This window comes from Scyliorhinus canicula, chromosome 11 (genome assembly GCF_902713615.1).
Source record: "Scyliorhinus canicula chromosome 11, sScyCan1.1, whole genome shotgun sequence".
In the NCBI taxonomy this organism is placed as follows: domain Eukaryota; kingdom Metazoa; phylum Chordata; class Chondrichthyes; order Carcharhiniformes; family Scyliorhinidae; genus Scyliorhinus; species Scyliorhinus canicula.
In genome coordinates, this window is record NC_052156.1 from 18536580 (window position 1) to 18553523 (window position 16944).

The 16944-nt window shown below is 47.9% G+C and overlaps 1 protein-coding gene across 8 annotated transcripts in view; it reads right to left on the bottom strand.

The window, feature by feature from the left end:
* Nucleotides 1-16944, bottom strand: part of celsr3 (cadherin, EGF LAG seven-pass G-type receptor 3) — a 295892-nt gene that overhangs the window by 101395 nt on the left and 177553 nt on the right. For all 8 annotated transcript variants that reach the window (XR_005462394.1, XR_005462395.1, XR_005462397.1 and 5 more), the window contains exon 15: nucleotides 7793-7976. Coding sequence is in view for 4 of the 8 variants with exons in the window: in XM_038812389.1 (XP_038668317.1) it covers nucleotides 7793-7976 (184 nt within the window). In the remaining 4 variants the exon portion in view is untranslated. The remainder of the gene's footprint in view (nucleotides 1-7792; nucleotides 7977-16944) is intronic.

Below are 16944 nucleotides of genomic sequence, written 5' to 3' on the forward strand. Positions count from 1 at the left end.
CCAGACTGTCTTCACACTACTGGGGCTCAAGATTCAGATCAACTTTCATTTTTTGCAACCGTTGACTTTTATTACGTGTGACAATTTACAATAATATTTATTGCAGTATAATGTATTTACAATTCAATGATTGTGGAACAAATTATATTCACATTCCAGCAGTTAATTGTATATTTCACCTTTTATTTTGTTACACAGAATTTTAAGGCTCAATTGGGAAGTATCCAGTGTAATTAGAACTGCTATAATGAAATATGCTGCGCAAAATGTAAATGCACTATCTAAAACACTAATAGCTGCAGTGAAACTGTAAGAATCTCTTTAATTGATCCAATCATTGATCTTCAGATGTAATGAGGATTTGTTGCAGTAGTAGCTTGTCAAATATAGTACATAATGACTGTACATTGTGGGCCTATTAAAGCTAATGGACCACACATATAATGTGAGTTTCACAGTTATGATGAGGATTTATTGGTCCGAATCTTCCTGTGTGGGGAGTGGCAACAAATGTAAATTGCTGATATGCCTTCGGACCCCGGGAAAATCCCAACTGGTGCACGTGCATGGTACTTATAAAGGAAGTTTCAACTTCCTATTACCGATTTTACCCTGCCAAGGTTGTTGCACACTTCCCGACAACAATTGGAGGCATTGCCAGAACCATGTAGACTTGGGAAGTCTACCCTGATTTTTACACACATTTACATAGAGCTTTCCACAGTAGGTGTGAAGCCTGTTGAACAGCGTAAAACATTCTCGCACTACATCAACGGAGCATTCCCAGCATAGCTCAACCTCAATTCAACTCAGCACCCTCAGACAATATCCACTCCTACCCTCCTGCGCCCGAAGTGTTCACACCACATTCACCTCTCTCCTGGCAATGTTCAACCCGACACTTCCCACTATTCTCATACCCGCTGACAGTACTCACCCATCCCTGTGCTGACCACCCCCCAGTACTCAACCACCCTATACCCCCCCCCAAAAGTGAGGGGTTGAGCGCTGCAGGAATAGGGTGGGGGGAAAAGAGTATGAGTGGAGCATTGTCAGGGATGGTGGATGTATAATGTTGGGGATGTGAATGGAGGCACTATCGTGTGGTGAGGGTGTTGGATTCAGGGGTGACGCTGTGCACAGTATTGGGGGTGGTCGGGGCGATAAGGTTAGTTTAAAAATTGAGCAAGTCAATGAACTGAAGACAGACCATAAAGGTTCATGGTGAAATAAAGGGGTGTGGATTGGCTGGAATTTCAGTCGCCACTTGGTCTCCCGAGTCTATTTGTTGCTGGATTTGAGAACAGAAGGTGCAAAGGTTCCATCAAAACCTGGTAACTGTGCAGCTTAAATCAGAGTAAATGATGGGTGCACCCGTTTCGGTGGATCTGGGCCAAATTATTGTCTATATTATTCCAGTAACATTGTGTAAAACCAAAGCAATAGCAACCATGTGGCATAGTTACAGTTTTAAAGGACACTGTCAAGTTTTTTCAAGATCGATCTCAGTTTATTGCATCACCTGAAATTTTAAGGGTATTACCATACCACATAGGGGAGGCGGTGACGTAGTGGTATTGTCACTGGACTAGTAATCCAGATACCCAGGGTAATGCTATGGGGACCCGGGTTCGAATCCCACCATTGTAGATGGTGAAATCTGAATTCAATAAAAATCTGGAATGGCCATGAAACCATTGTCGATTGTCGTTAAAAACCCAACTGGTTCTGCTGTCCTTACCTGGTCTGGCCGACATGTGACTCCAGATACACTGCAATGTGGTTGACTCTTAAAATGTCACTCAGTTCGAGGGCAATTAGGGATGGGCAACCAATGGTGGCCTTGCCTGCGACACCCACCTTCCAAGAATGAATTTTTAAAAGTACACTCCTGCATGATTTTTATCGTCCATCAGGACCCCCTTGTGTCCCCATGAAGCACCCTCAGTTCTATTTAATTCACCATGGAACACACTTCTAGTTTATTCACAATACCAATCCCATTCTGCGGTGTACATCACCCAAATTTTTTTTATCTTCCATGTAAAATAGCTTGAGTTCTTTGTATCCTGCATGTAATACCTTCTTTTCTCTGCATTACAAAATGTGTAGCACACCCATAACATTGTTCTATTTTATATTCAGCACACAACTAGCTCTTTCTTCTTCCCCATCAACTCAATTTTATCATCTCTTGTAAAGACAGTGACTTGGTCATTGAGTACAAAACAAATTTGCAATGTCTTAGCCAGGCCATTCTTTATTTTTCATCCTACACAGTGGGTAGGATTTTAAGGATGGCAAGCCAACTCTTGAAATCCCACTGGCACTTAAGGCTCACTTGAGTGTTGCTTGGTAATGGGTGAGACTTCCATCTGGCCTTGGAAGGAGGTCCCAGCTGTGAGAGTTGTTTGGCAGGCGGTGGGCTCCAAGGTTCGAGGAAGGAGGGCACTCCAACTTGAGGGGCCCTTCAAATTGAGCCTCATCCCTGTCCGAGCTCTTCAGCACAGGAGGCGATCGGGATGCCACTTTTAAATGATGTCCGGCTCTCGGTTCCCCGACTCGACCCACAAACCCTCCCAAAGCCTCAACTCAACAATTAGGGATGATGTGGAGATGCCGGCGTTGGACTGGGGTGAGCACAGTAAGAAGTCTTACAACACCAGGTTAAAGTCCAACAGGTTTGTTTCAAACACGAGCTTTCGGAGCACGGCTCCTTCTTCACCTGAAGAAGGAGCCGTGCTCCGAAAGCTCGTGTTTGAAACAAACCTGTTGGACTTTAACCTGGTGTTGTAAGACTTCCAACAATTAGGGGTCCTCCAACCCCCCCCCCCCCCGTACTCTCCAGCTTGGCACTGCCAGTGACCCTGGCACTGCCAGCTGGCAAGGGTACTGCCAAGGTGCCCAGGTGGCACCAGCAGGACCCAGGTGGCCCAGAGGACAAGCACCTGGAGGCCTCTGATCACTTGTGAGACTCCCACGAGTGCTATTCCGTCTGGTCCCCATTTGTAGAGACCAGCACTGAACAGAGCTCACCTGTGATCTCCAAGGCGAGAGGGTTAGATCCCAGCATTGAGTGGATAGTGGGAGTGCATATTAGAGTGGGACTAGCTGCCTCACTCTAATATGCAGATATGCTAAAAAGTGATCCCGCCCACAATTGACAGGATTCACATTGTGGCATTTTGCAAGAACACCTAAGACCTCGTGAGGTGTGGCGAGCTGGGTAGAGCCCGGAAGATAAATTTCCCAGCATCTACCAGCCATACCGCCCTGCCTTTTGGGCACAACGTGGCTGGTAGCTCACGCCCAGTGTGTTTAAACTTAAGTGAGTAGGTTGTGGGATAAAGGTGATGTAATTAGTGGAAGGAGCCAGGTCTGTAGCATGCAGTTTTTAGGTTAGTTTCTGGAACTGTGAGCTGAACAGCTTTTGCAGAAGGCTATCAGATTCAGCATTAATCTGACAGACAGGGATCTGCAGGTTGTTTACTGAAAGGATCTCTCTCTCTCTCTAAGCAGTTTTTCAAAGAACTTTCTATCCAGAGAACAGAGAACAGCAAGTAATCCTGTGCATTCAACTTTATTTAAACGTGGAGGTGAGGGGACAGCCGTGTGGCCGGAAGGCTGAAAGGAAGACTAAGAGGGCGATTCGCCAGCGGTCAGGTTTGGATCCTTCTGACCCTGACTGACCCAGTGCCCCTGGCTACTGACCCGGGTGCAGCCGTTACGCCGCACCCCACCATCACTCAGAAACACCCTCAGCCCGGTGACATTTCACCATCGGATGCTGGGCCCAGCGACACTTCTGCGCGGGCCCTTCTGGGTGTCAGTAGTGAGGTGCACGACCTCGAACCAGAGGGTGCTCTGTCCCAGCCATAAATTCTGGAGAGAAGCATTGAGGGACAAGGAGTCAGCCTGGAGTGGCCTCCAGAGATAGAGGTCTCCCCGGTGTGTGACCCTCTACCCCGCAAACGGCATCAATCCAGGTTCTTTTTTATTGATGTCACACCCAGTCCCGGAAAGAAAAGAGGCAGGGGGATAGTAAGGAAATCCCAGCAGCTGCTGCTGCTCCCCCGAGCAGGGTGCTTCGGGGCCGGGCGGGACCCAAGAGGGCCTGTTCCACCCAGTACAATTTAGCATCTCTTTTTCCGGAGTTATTTTCGGGACCTTCCAGTGACTAGGCGATGGGGGCGGAGCAGACACCTGCACCACGCCTCCCAATGGTCTGGGACCCCAGGAGGAGCCCGAGGAGATCCCGCCTCTCAATGATCCCGGTGGCGGGATCAAGGCAGCCCCTGAGTTGGTTGGTGGGCCCGTGGCACCCGCCACACTCAGTGTGGTAGAGGATCCGGGCCCAGAGGGTGACTGCCCAAAGGCTGTCAGCTGCCCAGTGTTGGAAGCGCAGGGTGCCTGACACTGTGTCGCCCCTCACCCCCTCTGGGGAACTCCCAGAATCTGGCACATCATAATTGAAGGTTCTTTTGTTTTTCTGCTTCTGTAGATAGTTCAGGCAGTGCCCTATTGGCCCCCCCTTCACCAACACTCCGACTCCCGCCCTCCCCACCACTCTCCTTTCCCCTCTCTCCCCACCACCCGCCTTTCTTTCCCTTCTGTTGGTACAGAGGCGAGGGTATCTAGTCTCTCCAGCGCAAAGTTTAGTGCTTGTACCATTTGTTTTTTGTAGAAACATGTTGTGAACTGTTTTAATAATCAGAGTATCCCCCCCCCCCCCCCCGTACACTGGTACTGAGGGGAGGGTACCCTGTTTCTCCAACACAAAATGATTTTTTGTACTGTTTGGCCCTGTATATACTTTTACTGTTTTAATCATAAGATATGGCCAATCTACCTACCCTGCACATCGTGTGGGGGCGAAACCCATGCAAACATGGGGAAAATGTGCAAACTCCACACGAATAGTGACCCAGAGCTGAGATCGAACCTGGGACAGTGCTAGCCACTGCACCACCGTGCTGCCCCTGTTGCTAAGCATTGTAAGCTATATTTCTGTGATGTGAAGGCAGTTTAATACTGAGTTCATAATAAACATTATTTTAATACACCATATCCCCGTTTGTGTGTGAAATCACTCCTGGAGCGAAGTTTCCTTCCCTCAAGCTTTTACAAATAAATAAAAAAGTTATTGTCCGGCAAATGTTGGGATCTGGTCCAGGAACGTAATATTAGCTCAATGTTGAATCTGGAAGGCTGTAAAATGCCAAATTGAAAGATGAGGTGTTGGTCCTCAATCATACATTGAGCTACATTGGAATATTGTGGAGACCGAGGACAGAGAAGGCAAAGTGGGAGCGGAGTGGGGAATTAAAATGACAGGCAACTAGCTTTGAGTCAGGTTTACAGACTGAATAGTCATGTTCCACAAGTAGTCACTAAATCAGTGTTTGGGCTCCTCAGTATGGAGGACACAACATTATGAGCAGCAAACGTAGTATATATATTAAATTGAAAAAAGTAACTCACCTGAAAAATGTGTTTGAGACTTGGGATGATGTGAATGGAGGAGGTAAAAGGCAGGTGTGGCATCTGTTGTGTTTGCATGGAAAGGTGCCATAGGAAGGGGGAAGGGATTTTGACATTCACGGAATGGTATTTTCTTCTTCGTTGGGGTCTCTATAGCTAGTTCCTATCGATACGGGAAAGTTTGAGGAACAGCACCTAATTTTTCAACTCGGCACTATAGAACCTTCTGGCCTTAACGTGGAGTTTAATAACTTAATTGTAAACTCCTCTTTTCTCTCACATTTTCTGATATTTTCTCGCACGGCAAGGGCTGCCACTGTTCTACTGTTTATACCCCCACTTTTGTTTCTTTATTGTCCTATTGGCATCCACTTTTGTCTTGCACCATCATCTTCTTTGTCTCTTAATCACTCTTGCTTTATCACGGACCTCTCTTTTTGTTCATTCCTTCCCATGACTCTATGCTTACCTATAAACTGCTAAATCTCTCACTGATGGAAGACTGTCAAACTGAAATGTTAACTCTTTTTCTCTTTCCCTATACGTTGCCAAACTTTCTGTGTTTATTTTACATCTTCCAGCATCCGCAGTATTCTGCTTTCGTCCGACTGATATGTATTCAGCCATTACATAGCTTCCACACCAACAAAGCAACTACGAGGATCTTATACAAACTGTTCTTTAATCAGCTGCATTCTCCTTTTTGAGAATCATCTGTGGCCAGATGGCCAACAGCCTGAATCTTAGGCTTGACACAAAATTGGACACTTTAAATACAGAACTAGACACATCTAACCACAGTAAGAAACCTCAGCTGAGCCTAATGGGAATGCCAAGTTCGAATACACAGGATAGCACGGTGGTTAGCACAGCTGCTTCACGGTGCCGAGGACCCGGGTTCGATCCCAGTCTCCAGTCCGTGCGGAGTTTGCACATTCTCTCTGTGTCTGCGTGGGTCTCACCCCTACAATCCAAAAAGATGTGAAGGGTAGGTGAATTGGCTATGCTAAATTGCCTCTTAATTAAAAAAAAGAATTGGGTTTTAAAAAAAGTTTGAATACACTGGTCAGAGACAGGAAAGCCAGGACAAGTGTGGACTTATCCTGCAATCAGGAGATCAGAGATAATTGGCCCTATTCAAACAGATCAATTATTGTGTATTGCCCAGATGCAGCCAGATATTTGGGCGCCTCGATTTCCTGCCGTTACCTTATATGTTGTAGCCCCTGCCTAGTGACCTTATTGACTGAGGCCAGAGAGGCTGATGGAAAGGCACAAAAAGGCGGATAAGAAGGGACACCCAAAGACCCTTCCAAGCGAAGACTCGACAGGGAGACTACGGACCACACTTGGCAGCAAACCAGAGATGGACGGCGTGCGAGAACCACTTCCCAGACGAGAACCCCGAGGCAGCAGAGACTCAGAGAACTGGACCCACAGCTCGATCTAGTTAACCGGCGCAGATAACCTTGGGCAAATAATATTGAGAATAATTTGAGATAGTGACTGTTTTATTCTACTTGTGAATAAATTTGAGATGAATCATGAACCTGTGTGATCTTCTCGCAAATAAGAGCACCTGGGTAAAATGTTTCACTAATATACTGGGTGAAGTGCTTGATAATTTACAGACAACACCCCCATACAATTAGCTTGCAGCAGCTGATAGTGTATTCCATTATAAGATCTTCCTTTGCCCTTCTCTGTCAAATACATTTTACTATCATTTAGGCTTCCAGGCCAGATCATGTGTTAACATGCTGTATTCTTAAACAAAGCTATCTGCCATAAATGGAGGTTAACAAAGGCTTTGTCGACGGAGGTAATTACAGAGACACAAACTGCTGCGCTTTCCAGCATCAAGATCAAATGTTTCAGCAGCTAAAACATAATTCTGCACCCAATCTTTTCTCTGTATTTGAAGTAAAGCTTTAAACAGTTTATTCAAAACAAGTTAATGACACCACTGAAATAGCAGTCAGAGGTATTTGGCATGAATATGTTCAGTGCACTGAACCATTACGCTGTACACAGTAACTTATATGTCCATACAAAAATACACAATGTAACAGCACCGTTACTTCAAATATCAATTTCAAAATGACAATCCTGGCAATGTTAGGGAGAGAGCACGCCAGCCAATTAGACAGATTGTTAGTGCAGAGTGTGAAAATTAAATCAGTGCAGTTTTAGAAATTTAATTTAAGGTACAAAGTTAATTTAATCTTCCCAACTGTCCAAGAATAAAACACGATTCTACATTTGCTTTTCAGAGGCGAGTAGTAACATATCCCCGGGGAACATTTCTCACCTTCACACCCGCTGTGCGTAACCTCCGCAAAGGGATTATCACACTGGTTGCACTGACGTCCAATCACTCCTGGTCTACAGTGGCATTGGCCGGTTTCTTGATCGCATGACCTGGAAAACGAGCCAATGGGATAGCAGTCACAAGGCAGGCATGCATCGCTTCCAACAGGACGATAGTGAAACTCCTGGAAGAACAAAAATGAACTCATGTTAAATCGAGTTGACAACAGGGACATTTTGTGTGACTAAAATACTTGTGGGACTCCCTGCTTACAAAACGTATGAACCTAATCAATTCATAAATCATAACATTTGGGAAAACCAATGCGATAATGTTTTCCAATACATATTTTGTTGATGGCAAACTAGGGATTTTGTTGAACAACCAATTTCAAATCTCTCCTTTCACAACTCAGACAAATGAATATTTAACAGGTCTTTCCCTCATGAGGTTTGAGAATAGCAGAGGACATAACGTAATATTTATTTCAAAATTTTTGTTGTATTTCAACAACAAAATGTAGTAAGGAACCAGAAATGACATGAAATCAGATCAGATGCATGCAAATATATAGAGAAATGCACACGACACTTTCACAGTAGCATAGGGGAAATGAAAGTGGATAAGCAATCCAGCGGCTTAAATTAATGCTTCAGCTCCTGAGTTCAAATCCCATCACGGCAGCTGGGGAATTTAAATTAAATTAATTAATATATGTAATAAAACGCTAGTCTCAGTAATGATCATGAATTAGTTCACTAATGTCCTTGATATAGGCACCAGAAACAACAAAGGTATGCCCAGCTCTCCCTAACATCTGGGGACTTATTCCAAAATTGGGAGAACAGTAGCATAATGTAGACATACAGCCAATGTCTATGAATCTTCCACCATCTCAATGTCAGGACTGACTCGGCAGAGGTGGCAATACAACACAATGTGCAGTCAGGAGGGAGTGTCCCTGGGAGTCCTCAACACTAACTCTGAACCCCATAAGGTCTCACAGCATCAGGATTGGCAGCGGGGTAGTGGTATTGTCACTAAACTAGAATTCAGGGACCCGGGTTCAAATCCCACCACGGCAGGTGGTGAAATTTAAACTCAATAAAATATCTGGAATTAAAATCTAATGATGATCATGAAACCATTGCCGATTGTTGTAAAAACCCAGCTGGTTCACAAATCTGCCATCCTTACCTGGTCTGGCCTACATGTGACTCCAAACCCACAGCGAATGTGGTTGACTCTTAAATGCTCTCTGACACCCATCAAGCTGTAACCTAGCAATTGTATTCAACTGCTACAAAAACGCAAAGGAATGAAATCGAACGGACCATCCGGCATCGACCCAGGCGCTGGAAAAGACAACGGCAAACCCAGCTCTGTCGACCCTGCAGTCCTCCATCTGGGGACTTGTACCAAAGTTGGGAGAGTTGTCTCACAGATGAGTCAAGCAACAGCCTGACAGTCATACTCACTGAATCATACCTTACAGGCAATGTCCCCGACATCACTATCAGCATTCCTGGTCATGTCCTGCCTCACTGGCAAGACAGACCCAGCAGAGGTGAAGGCACAGTGGTATACAGTCGGGAGGAAGTTGTCCTGGGAGCCCTCAACATTGTCTCTGGACCCCATGAGGTCTCATGGCTTCAGATTAAGCACAGGCAAGGAAGTCTCTTGCTGATTACCACGTATTGTTCACCATCAGCTGATGAATCAGTACTCCTCCATGTTGAGCACCATTTGGAGGAGACACTGAGGATGACAAGGGCACAGAATATACTCTAATGGGGGGACTTCAATGCCCATCACCAAGAGTGGCTCGGTAGTACCACCATTGACTGAATTGGGCGGGTTTTAAAGGACGTGGCTGATAGACCAGGACTGCAGCAGGTGGTGAGGTGGTGAACCAACAAGAGGGAAAACCATACTTGACTTCATTGTCACCAACCTGCCTGCTGCAGATTCATCAGTCCATCACAGTATTGGTACCATCATAGAATTACAGTGCAGAAGGAGGACATTCGGCCCATCGAGTCTGCACCAGCTCTTGGAAAGAGCACTCTATCCAAGGTCAACACCTCCACCCTATCCCCATAACCCCACCCGACACTAAGGGCAATTTTGGACACTAAGGGCAATTTATCATGGCCAATCCACCTAACCTGCACATCTTTGGACTGTGGGAGGAAACCGGAGCACCCGGAGGAAACCCACGCACACACGGGGAGGATGTGCAGACTCCACACAGACAGTGACCCAAGCTGGAATCGAATCTGGGACCCTGGAGCTGTGAAGCAATTATGCTATCCACAATGCTACCGTGCTGCCCTAAACAGCAACGGTGCCGTGACTCGGATAGAAGTGACCACCACACACTGATCCATCTCGGTCTCCTTCAGAGGTCCCAGCATCACAGATGTCAGTCTTCAGTCAATACGATTCTCTCCATGTGATATCAAGTGACGGTTAAAGGCACTGAATACGGCAAAGTATATGGGTCCTGGCAATATATCGGCAATAGTACTGAAGACCTGTGTTCCAGAACTAGCTGCACCCCAGCCAAGCTGCTTCAGTACAGCTACCACATTGGCATCTACCTGGCAATGTGGAAAATTGCCCAGGTGTGTTCTGTACACAAGAAACAGGACAAATCCAAACCAGTCAATTCCCACCCTGTGTCTACTCTCCATCTCAGCAAAGTGATAGGAGTCATCAACAGTGCTATCAAGCAGCACTTTCTCAGCAATAACCTGCTCACGGACGCTCAGTTTGGATTCCGCCAGAGTCATTTAGCACCTGACCTCATTTCAGCCTTGATTCAAACATCATCAAAAAAGCTGAATGATAGAGGTGAGGATGAGGTACGAGTGACTGCCCGTGACATCAATTCAGCATTTTACCGAGTATGGCATCAGCCCTAGCTAAACTGGAGTCAATGGGAATCGGGGGAAAACTCTCCACTGGTTGCAGTCATACCTGGCACAAAGGGAGATGGTTGCGGTTGTCGGAGGTCAATCATCTCAACTACAGGACATCACTGCAGAGTTCCTCAAGGCAAAGTCCTGGGCCCAACCACCTTTAGCTGCTTCATCAATGACATCCCTTCCATCACAAGGTCAGGACGGGGATGTTTGCAGATGTTACGCACCGTTCGCGACTCCTCAGATAATGAAGCAGTCCATGTCCAAATGCAGCAAGACCTGGACAATATCCAGGCTTGGGCTGATATGGGGCAAGTTACATTCGCACCAAACAAGTGCCAAGCAATGACTGTCTCCTACAAGAGAGGATCTAACCACAGTCCCTTGATATTCAGTGACATTACCATCGCTGAATCCCCACAATCAACATATTGGGGTTACCATTGATCAGAAACTGAACTGGACTAGCCAAATTTATATTGTGGCTACCACAGCAGGTCAAAAGTGTCGGAATCCTATGACGAGTAACTCACCTCCTGACCTCCCCAAAGCCTGTCCACCATTTACAAGTGTTATGGGCCAGGGTTTAGAGAACCCCAAAGTGTATCATGGAGTTCATCTGACCCACAACTTTTAATAGATTGTGGTATGGGGAGCACAGAGCCACTCTACAGGTGTGGTACAGCAGAGATCGAAAAGGATTTTTTAAAGCAAAACAATGTTTCTTCTATGAACTCAAGTTAGCCTTTTTAATACATACAGTGAACATCTTAGTAACCATCACTTCAAATACAACCCCAAAGAATACAAACTAAGTAATCCTTAAGTTTTCCTTTTAACATCCATATGACATTAAAAAAACTTTTAACAGAAGCACATCAGGTTTAAATTCACTACTGAGAACAGTTATAACTCTGAATTCACCAAATGATCAAGCGATAGTCTTTACATGGCAGAGAGAACAACATTACACCTTCTGTGGCTGGCTGCAGCTCGAACACTAAAACAAAACCCAAAAAACACAGACGCACCCAAGCTTTTCTCAAAGTGAAACTAAAAGCTGACAGACAGCCCAGCTCCACCCACACTCTGACACCACTGCAATAACATGAGCAGACAAACATTTCTTAAAGTGACATTCTCATGACACAAGGCACAAGTCAGGAGTGTGATGGAATACTCTCCACTTGCCAGGATGAGTGCAGCTCCAACAACACTCAAGAAACTCAACACCATCCAGGACAAAGCAGCCTCGCTTGATTGCTACCACTTCCACAACATTGAATCACTCCACTACCGACGAACAGTGGCAGCCGTGTGCACCATCTACAAGATGCACTGCAGAAATCGCCAAGGTTCCTTCGGCAGCACCTTCCAAACCCATGACAACTACCATCTAGAAGGACAAGAACAACGAATACCTGGGAATCCCACCACCTGGAGGTTCCCCCCAAAGTCACTCACCACCCCAACTTGGAAATATATTGTTGTTCCTTCACTGTCACTGGATCAAAATCCTGGCACTCACTCCCTCACAGCACTGTGAGTGTACCTACATCTCAGCGACTGCAGCAGTTCAAGTAGGTAACTCACCATCACCTTCAGCCCAGAATCCCGTAAGTACATTTTTAAAAAAGGTGGGCGAGGAAACCTCCTATGAGATTACCACCTCTGTCCTCTGAAATGGCCTAACAGACCACTCAGTTCAAGGGCAATTAGGGATGGGCAACAAGTGCTGGGCCCAGCCAGCGACGCCCACATCCATTGAACAAATAGAAAAAGAGTTCTGATGAAGAGCCAGAAACCTGAAACATTGACGTGGTTTGTTTCCACAGATGCTGCCAGACCTGCTGATTATTTCCACCACTTTGTTTTTATTTCACTACTGACCGAGCTGGCCTTGACATATCTGCCAGACTGGATTTGCAGCAGGTGGTGCTAAAACCACCAAGAAGGGAAAATCCTACTTGACCTCAGTTTTACCAAACAACCGGCCACAGACTGTCCTTGACAGTATTGGTGGAAGTGACAATAGCGCAATTCTTGTGGAGACAAAGTCCTGCCTTCACATTGAGGACAACATCTATCGTGTTGTGTGGCATTAGCGCGTTGCTATCTAAACATTAGATGCCAATATATTGAAGCAACAATACAAGATTTACATGCATGCTAAAGCACCATGCGACAGACAAAGCTTAGCTATCCCACACTTAAGCTCTGCAGTCCTGGCACATCCAGTGGCGGACAATTAAGCAACTAATTGGAGGAAGAAGCTCCACAAATATCCCCATCCGCAGTGATGGGGAGCCTAAACGTCAGTGTAAAAGACAAGGCTGCTACTTTTGCAATCATCTTCAGCCACAAGTGCCAAATGGATTATCCACCTTAGTCTGTTCATGGGGTACCCAGCATCATAAGAGACCAGTGGTCAGCCAATTCAATCCACTCCACGTGATAGCAAGAAATAGCTGAAGGCACTGGCTATGACAAAGGTAAGGGCCCTGACAACTTCCCAGCTTTAGTACTGAAGACTTATGCTCCAGAACTAGCCTCGCTTGTAGCCAAGCTACTCTAGTACAGCTACAGCACTGACACCTAGCTGACATTGTGGAAAATTACTCAGGTATGATGTGTCCTCAAAAAGCAGGACAAATCCAATTTGGCCAATTATTGTTCCATAAGCTTACTCTCAATCATCAGCAAAATGATGGAAGATGTCCTTGACAGTGCTGTTATACAACACATACCCAGCAATGTCCTGCTCACCGATGCCTAGTTGAGGTTGTTAAGACCACCTGGCTCCAGAATTCATTGCAGCCTTGACAAACACGGATAAAAGAGCTGAATTCTGGAGGTGAGGGTGACTGCCCTTGACATCAAGGTAGCACTTGACCAACATGACATGAAGGAGCCCTAGCAAAACTGAAGTCAATGTGAATCAGGGGAAAACTCTCCACTTGTTCTACTCATATCCATCACAAAGGAAGATGATTGTGGTTTTTGGAGGCCACACATTTCAGCACCAGGACATTGTTGTAGGGAGTTTTTCAGAATCCAATCATCTTCAGTCACTTCAACAATGATCTTTCGCCATCATAAGGTCATAAGTAGAGATGTTTGCTGATTATGGCACAGTATTCAGGACCATCCACTCCACACACCCTCAGATACTGAAGCAGTCTGAACCTGCATGCATCAAGAACTGGGTAGCGTTCAAGCTTGGGCTGATAAATGGCAAATGATAATCATTCTACACAGTAACTATCTCCAACAAGAGAAAATCTAACTCTCTCTCTTTGACATTCAACAGCATTATCATCACCAAATTCTCCACCATCACCATTCTGTAGGCTTTTTATTGACCAGAAACATACCTGGGCCAGCAATATGAAACATCGTGAGTAAGAGAGCAGATCATGGACTTCCGGTTGCGGCTATGACCAGCTAAGTCGCACGTTTGGCTGCTCCTGCTACAAAGGTGTTTTCGGGCCGATTGGAGGGCCCCAACGGCGCTGTAAGGACAAATCCCGGTGGGGGAAGGCTCCCTGAAGAGAACCAGACCAACTTTATGGTCGGTACCCGGAGTGGGGTGGTAAAGAAAGCAACAGCAGCTCCCAAAAAAAGCGGGGGAAGAAGACCAAAATGGCGGCCGGTGGAGCACCCGAGGAATGGAGGAAATGGGCGGAGGAGCAGCAGGCCGCTCTCCTGCGCTTCTTTACGGAGCTGAAAATGGAGCTCTTGGAGTCAATGAATGCGACGACCACCAGGCTGATGGGAGCCCAGGCGACCCAAGAGGCGTCGATTCGGGAGCTGCAACAGGAGATGACTGTGAGGGAGGAGGAGGCCACGGTCCTCGTGGGAAAGGTAGAGGTGCACGAGGCACTCCACCTGAAATGGCAGAGCCGTTTTGAGGAGCTGGATACCCGAATGAGGCGGAAGAACCTGAGGATCTTGGGCCTGGCAGAAGGCCTGGAGGGGTCAGACCTCCCGGGATATGTAGCAGAAATGCTGAGCTCCCTGATGGGGGCAGGGGCCGTCCCTTCGCCCCTGGAGCTGGAAGAGGCCTACAGGGTCATGGCTAGGAGGCCAAGAGCAAATGAGCCCCCGAGGGCGGTGCTGGTGCGGTTCCAGCGACTCAGCGACCGTGAGAGAGTGCTGGAGTGGGCCAAGAGGGAAAGGAGCAGCAAGTGGGAGAATTCGACGGTGAGGGTCTACCAGGACTGGAGTGCGGAGGTGGCAAAGCGGCGGGCCCGGTACAACCGGACGAAGGCGGTGCTACATGCAAAACGGATCAGGTTCGGAATGCTGCAGCCAGCGCGCTTGTGGGTCACCTACAGGAACCAACACCACTATTTTGAGTCCCCAGAGGAGGCGTGGGCCTTTGTACAGGAAGAGAAACTGGACTCGAATTAGACCCAGGGGATACTTGGCGGCCGTAGCCGCTCGGGTACTTTCAGCTGAATTCTTTGTTTGGATTTTGAACTCTTGCTGTGGTTTTTCTTCTGATGTTTTTTCCCCCTTTGCCAACTTCCCTTAGTTATTGTTATTGTGGTTATTTATGGTTATTTATGGTTATTTATGCTGTTTGGTAGAGGGCGACTGTTAAGTACATTGTTATTTGTTATTTATCTGTTATTTATAATGTTAAGTTGGGGAGGTGGGACGGGGGGGAGAGCAGATCGGGGATATGGGCTCCTAGGGGGGGTTCTTTTACAGGCATGGACGGGGACGGGGGTGGAACGGAAGATGGCGGGGTGGGGTGTGGCAGGGCGAAAGCGCGGGCTTTCCTCTGTTTTCCCGCGCGCGGGGCAGAGGAGGGGGGAGGGGAGGAGTGCGGGGCGTGGCTAGCAAGGGCGACCTTTCCCGCGCTGGAGCGGGGCCAGGGAGGAGTGGCAAGGGGGGGGGAGGCCCCCCCCCGAGCCGGGGGGAGTCGGAGTGGGGCAGGAGCAGCCGGGTCAGCGTGAACCAGCTGACTTACGGGAGTACGATGGAGGGTACATCGCGGCTAGGAGGGGTCCTAGCCTGGGGGGGGGGGGAGGGGGGTTAGGGAGGGACACCGGGTTGCTGCTGAAAAGACCAGAAACGGGAAGTGGAGGACTGGAGAGGTGGGGGGAGGGGGACATCGCCATGGGGAGCGGGTCAGAAGGGGAGGGTCGACCCGGGGCGAGCAGGGAACAGGACATGGCTAATCGGCAGGGGAAGGGGGCGGGTCGTCCCGCGACCCGGCTGATCACTTGGAACGTGAGGGGGTTGAATGGGCCGGTCAAGAGATCAAGGGTATTCGCACACCTGAAGGGACTGAAGGCTGATGTAGCAATGTTACAGGAGACCCATTTGAAGGTAGTGGACCAGGTTCGCCTGAGAAGGGGGTGGGTGGGACAGGTGTTCCACTCTGGATTGGACGCAAAGAACCGGGGGGTGGCGATTCTGGTGGGAAAGAGGGTGTCGTTCGTGGCGGAGGAGGTGGTGGCGGATAAGGAGGGTAGGTATGTGATGGTGAAGGGTAAGCTGCAGGGGGAGAAAGTGGTGATGGTCAACGTATATGCCCCGAACTGGGATGACGCGGGTTTTATGAGGCGCCTATTGGGCCTCATTCCGGGACTGGAGGCAGGGGGCTTGATCATGGGGGGGGACTTTAACACAGTGCTGGACCCCGGGCTAGACAGATCGAGCGCAAGGACCAATAGGAGGCCGGCAGCGGCAGAAGTGCTGAGGGGGTACATGGAGCAGATGGGAGGAGTAGACCCATGGAGGTTTGGTAGGCCGAGGGCGAGGGAGTATTCCTTTTTCTCCCACGTCCATAGAGTGTACTCCAGAATCGATTTCTTCGTGTTGAGCAGGGGGCTGATCCCGAGGGTACGGGAAGCTGAGTACTCGGCCATTGCGATCTCTGATCATGCACCGCATTGGGTGGATGTGGAAATGGGGGAGGCGCGGGACCAGCGCCCGCTGTGGCGGCTGGATGTGGGGCTGTTAGCGGACGACGAGGTGTGTAAAAGGGTCCGGAAGAGCATTGAGAGCTATCTGGACTTGAATGACACGGGTGAGGTGCAGGTGGGGATGGTCTGGGAGGCCCTGAAGGCAGTGATCAGGGGAGAGCTGATCTCCATAAGGGCGCATAGAGAAAGAAAGGAGAGGCAGGAGAGGGAGAGGCTGGTGGGGGAGCTATTGGAAGTGGATAGGAGATATGCGGAGGCACCAGAGGAGGGGCTGCTGGAAGAACGG